Genomic DNA, 6,000 nt, shown 5'->3' with positions numbered 1-6,000 from the left:
ATACAACTAGTAAGTACTGCCCTCCCACTCTCCACTCTCTGTTCAGTGTTCAACCTCCATGCTACGGCAGCCATATTAGAAGCTAATCTAATCAAAATCTTGTCAGAAGTTCCTTCCTCTCCTAGTTTCGTGCTATTCCAGGCCTAGAAAACACAATATGCAAAATGCAGGACCAGACAGAGATACTGACACCCAAGGCCTTCAGATGGATAGTCATGTTAACTACTCTATTCTGGCATTCTATGCTAGAATATCAGTATAATCACTCTACCACCCTTTACCTGTAGGCAGGCAATAGTAGAAAGATAACATCTGTGGACCTGGTTATTCTAAGAATGAAATATATCACGAATACCTCATTTTTAAAAAAAACACCTTGATACCCCAAAGAGTAAGATTCAACTCTCTTCTTCAACTCATTTCTCATATCACATCACTTTTTATCACCATACTTTCAGCCAGCAGATCAGCTCCAAAACCAATCTAAGAAGTACATGAATGGTACATGTATTTTTAAAATCACCTTAAATTATTCATTATTGCTGAATTGTTAGTCTCAACAAACTCTTCACAAGAGTCTTACTGCATAAATAGGTTAACAAATACTTCAAGCTTATATAGTGTACTTCACATAATCAACCCAACATCCCCTGAGGCTTTGACTCAAGAAACTCTTGTGAATGTATGCTTTATTAGCTAATTTGAATAATTTTTTAGCTAATTCTAAGAATTTCATTAAAATACACAAAATAAGCTATAATCAACCCACCTTATAATTCAAATAGGTTAATTCTTATAAAGGTGTCATAAATCTCAAGATTTGGAATGTCAAGTAGTCAGAAGTGTAATTTTTCTATATGATCCCAATTCCCTCTTTGCGGGGCAAGAAAAAGGCAGCTGATTCCATCTGCTTAAAGAAAGACAGAGGAAAGCCCCAATATCCATAATTAATTGTCCCTCACAGGAGGTGGCATAGTGAGGTTGTTAAAAGTATAGACTCTAAGAGCCGGTTCAAATACTGCTTTCATTATTTGTTTTGTGACCTCGGGCAAGTTACTTAACCATTCTGTGCCTTGGATGAATGGGGATATTAATAATAATAGCACTTCATAGGATTATTGTGAATATTAAATGAATAGATATAAAGCACTTAAAACAGTATGTAGCACATAATGCTACATACATGCTTGCTATCACCACTACCACTGCCACTATCATCACCATCCCAGCTGGGTCTTTGAATCAAGGGAGGTACTCCCCAAATCCTGCCATGACAGTCCTACAAATTAGCAAAGAGAAATGTAATCTCATACCCATCTGGCAATGCCACAACAGGTGCTTTGAAAGTCACACACGGGTGTAGTAAGAACTGACACTCACAAAGAGAGAAGTGGAAACCACTCACACAAATGAGAAAATGTTAGGGCAATCAAGCCAGTTTCTCTCTCTTAAATGGAAATGGTCCCAGAGGTCAGAAGGAGTTCGTGCAAGGTCCACAAGTATCTAACTCATTCCTGGAAAAAAACTAATATTTAAGTTAACTTTTTTGTTTTTTAAGCAAGTCTTACAGGCTAGTTGAGAGAAAATATTTACTCTTTCTGCAGAGACTTAGTACCTTTACACACAGGTAAACAGAATGTCCTTGGACAATGATTTCTGAAAATATCCATCGTTCCAAAGATTGGAATGAAGCTTCTTTAAAAACTGTTTTTCCTTAAACAGAATCTCTCACCGGGAGGTTTTTTATTAATGTTAGAATGGTAATTTATAAATTATACTTAGCATTTGAAAGCCTAGTTTCCACATAATGATACCATTGAGCAGCACATCTAAAATGATTCTCAGAACTCACCTTGGAAAACCGCGGCATTCTGAATAATTAAGAACTTGAGCTCCATACTTGCAGACTGAAGCAGTTGTTCCATGTTCAATCGTGCTGTTAGTTGGTATTTTTCTTCCATCTTTCTTGAGCAGCATGTTGGGCCCTTGGGGAGACATACTTGCAAATCTGATCCTGAAACAAACAAGTTTTTCATGTTTCAGTAAGCAGAATATCACACATACACACATTCACAGAAAAGAGGCAAACGGCAAAACAATGCATGTCTTTTAAAATACAGTAACGTTTTCGTTTTTCAAAATTAGTATTTATCTTAACTAATCCCTACTTTCTCCCAATTATCCTTTTGACTGATTCTTTTTAAATAACCATTAGAATTAATTGCCTAGGTTTGACTCATAAATTCTGTATAAACTAATTTATAGCATCAAGTGTACGTCACTGAACACCGATATTTAATTTGTTGGTTAAAAGATTAATCTACACTCCTACAATTTATTTTTCTTGATTATAATTAATGAATGAAAACGCAACAAAGGAGCAATTTTCAAAATTCCAGTTATGATTTCATAATGAAATGTATGTCTGGCCAACTCAATGTTGTTTTTCAGGATAAATAAATGAGACATCAATATCATAATATCAAATCTTTGTTGTTATTGTTTAGCTAAAGGTCTGGGGCAAGATTCACAGAGAAAACATTCAGAGAACAATATTAACATTCAGGCAATCACCAAAATCCCTTACAACTAGAACAGTCTATCACAAATGCCGACCTCTTGTTCCTCTGAACTACTTCATTGCTACCTCCCTTACGATGCAGAATGCCTTCTTTTAATTTTTGTATTTCCATAAAGATTTTCCTAATGAATGATCCCCGTTTATTCCAAAATTAGGGAATCAGAACCTCTTCTCAGTCTTCATCCAATGTGACTTTTTACAGCATCCTTCACAGTTGAGCAATCTCTTCCTCCATTGTTTAAGTGAACCCCAACCCCACCACCCCACCACCCACCCCACTTACACCACCTGTTTGTATGGCAGCTCTCATCCATCTTTTCTTCCTTCCTCTTCTCCTGCCTATCACTTAACTGTCATTGACCCTCTCCTCATTATACATCTCTCCCCAGATGACTTTTCTAAACTTATGTGATTGCTGAACTCCCTAGCCCTCCTTTCTCCTAAGTTCCAAAACCCCACATTTTCAACTACTCTATGGGAACCTCAAATTCAACACCCCAAAATGAACTCAGTATATCCCATACACGCACCCACAAAGCTCCATCTTCTGTGTTCTGTATCTCAGTTAATGATCATCATCTATCAGATTTCCCAATGATTAAAACCTTTGTCATTCTCAGCTCTTCACTGGTGACTCAACACACTTCTGCATCCATGGAAGTCATCGAAGTAGATGAGAGTCATTCAGCAAATATTTATTTAGCACCTAGTATATGCCAAGCACTGTGGCTATAGCAATATATAAAGTCCCTGCCCTCAGGGAGCTTATATTCTGAAAGACAACAAATTATATGTGTATATACATACATACATACATACATACATACATACATACATACATACATTCTTATAGTAACAAGTACTACAGAAAAATAAAACTAAAGAAGGAAGGAAAAACAAACTGTGGAACACACACACACATAGAGCCATAAAAAGGAATAAACTCTTGATATATGTTACCACGTGGATGAATCTCAAAACCATTATGCTAAGTGAAAGGAGCCAAATCAAAAAAAATAAATAAATAACATACTCTATGGTTCCATTTATATAACAATTTAGAAAATGAAAATTAATCCATAGTGAGACAACAGTTCAGTGGTTGTTGTGGGGTGGTGGACAGGGATGGAGAGGAGTGAGGAAGTTTGGGGAAGTGATGGATATGTTTATTATTTTGATTGTGGTGATTGTTTCGTGGCTGTATACATGTGTCAAAATTATCAAATTGTGTCCTTAAAATGTGTGCAGTTTATTGTACATCAATTATACCTTAATAACGCTGCTAATTTTTTTTAATGTTTAAAAAACAAATTAAGGAATATAGGGAATGTAGTGGTTGTAGGGTGATTCTATTTATATAGGACAGTCTGAAGGCTTTTTTCATAAGGTGGCATTTGAAGAGAGATGAGAGAAGTGAGGGAGAGTCCCATGATTTTATATCCTCCACCAATACTAGCAAATTTTAGGGCTCAACGAATATTAAGTCCAATCAATCTCCTTCCTCTTCTGCAATTCCTGATTTACTCAAACTTTCCCTTCAATAAGCATTTCTTGAGCTCCTTCTGTGGTAGCTATGAAAATGTGCATCTCAGACCTCCTACTGTCGGGAATGTAATTGACTAATGGTCCCAGCTGCTGTACTCTGAATTTACTATTATGTTGTGCCCAGGCCACAATCCCTACAGGCTACTCCCAGCCAATGACTGAACATGGCAAAGATACTAAGTCCTGTGAGACACAGAACTTTGCTGACAGGGATTTTGGCTTGAGGACTCCCCACTGACACTGACAAATTTTTTTTTAAACTGTACTGCAGTCTAAGATTCTTTCTATTCAACCTTCCTTCTTTCCCTCTCTCCTCTACAGGGGTCAGACCTACACCCCAGTCTGATGGCTCTCCCAGCGTTCTTCAGCTTCCTGCTTATTTTCATCCAAAAATGTTTTCCCCAATAAATCTCTTATACATCTACTGCCACACTGGCATCTGCTTCTCAGAGGACCCAATCTAACATATCTTCTATGTGCCAAGCACTGTGCTACATGGTGGAAGTACAGCTTTGACTAAGACAGACATGGTCCTTACCCCCCAAAAGCTCACTGTCTAAAGGGATTAACAGAGATAAATACCTAGTTGCATGGTAAATGAGAGCAATGAAGCAACACAGCTAGGGTGACAAAACATGTATATGGGAATAGGGAGGACTCTCCCAAAGTCCCACATGGTCCTTGGCAAAATAAGATTCTGTAATAAACATAGAATATTACTGAAATAAGGCTAGAAAGTATATTCAGACATTTTAGACAGCTTTTCAACAACTGAGGTTTTAAATAAGAGGTAGAGAGGAGACTAGTTAGCCCTAAGTAACCAGAAAATATGTTTTTATTACATCTTATTTCCCTAGGAATTACAGTTAATCATGGCCTTAATGGACGTGTCCAAGTTTCAAATTCTGCCTCACATGGTATCACTCTTGGAGTCCAGGGTATTGACTCCAAGCACTCTACTTCCCCCTCCTCAAAGGAGCTGCTGACAAAAGTAGTAAAGGAGAACACAGATAATACATATCCCCAAACCTAATACAGCACTGCAATTTACAGTACTGGATGGAAAGGTGATATTTAATGTGTCAAATACAATTTGGGGTCTGGAGATGCAAGAGTTCAGATTTATCTCCTATAAATGTCAATCTCACATACAAGCCTTAAACCAATTTTAAATATGGTCTAAGCTTAAAGTCTTCATGATTATCTTCAGGAAAAGAAAAAAAAAACAGTTAGCTGTAGCTCACTCTGTTCTTTCTACATGAGGCTACAAAATGTAATGCTATTCTAGGAGTAGAAACTGATTCAGTTTACTGGACCAAGAAAGGAGAGTCCCCTTAGGGAAGAGAGGCTAACCTAGATTTAAACAAAGTCGGTTGTAACATACATGTTGATATGAAAAATCCTACATAGCAGTTACTTTCCACATACCAACTCCCCGTCCATTTAGCCAGGTTTTATTTACTTTCTTGGTAAACTGATGTAGTGTGTGTTTGAAATATCTGTATTTGAATACGTCTATAAAATTAAATGTTATAGATAAAATCCTTTGTGCTTTTAAATTTCCATTGGTGATACTTCCAGTTTTGAGAAGTGGTAGGGTTTATTTGGCAGGGTAGCTGTTAGTACTGTTCCTACTTCCACTAGCTCAAGCTAGTGGGAGTTGTAAAATAATAGAGCTCAGACCTTTTCTCTGTGAAGTGCTATGAGTCGCTTAGATCTTAAAAGGTAACAAATCACTACTTGGTGTACCTACAGAAGCCCAGAAATGACTCTTTGAATTACCATGACACCAGTTTGCTTTGCCTTGACATGATAATTCATAAAGTAACTTAGAGCTTGCATAGTGTGCCCCTTCACTGAGGTGGTCAATTCTC

General features: G+C 37.2%; 1 protein-coding gene across 1 annotated transcript in view; it reads right to left on the bottom strand.

Annotated features, from left to right (window-relative positions):
* GPC3 (glypican 3) overlaps positions 1 to 6,000 on the bottom strand; it is a 423,057-nt gene that overhangs the window by 390,296 nt on the left and 26,761 nt on the right. The window contains exon 2 of the mRNA XM_039875284.1: positions 1,853 to 2,014. Within this exon, the coding sequence (XP_039731218.1) occupies positions 1,853 to 2,014 (162 nt within the window). The remainder of the gene's footprint in view (positions 1 to 1,852; positions 2,015 to 6,000) is intronic.

The sequence above is a fragment of the Pteropus medius genome, unplaced genomic scaffold (assembly GCF_902729225.1).
Source record: "Pteropus medius unplaced genomic scaffold, Ma_sr-lr_union100, whole genome shotgun sequence".
NCBI classification, from domain to species: domain Eukaryota; kingdom Metazoa; phylum Chordata; class Mammalia; order Chiroptera; family Pteropodidae; genus Pteropus; species Pteropus medius.
Note: the sequence above shows the minus strand (reverse complement) of the source record. Positions and strands in the feature narration are given on the sequence as shown.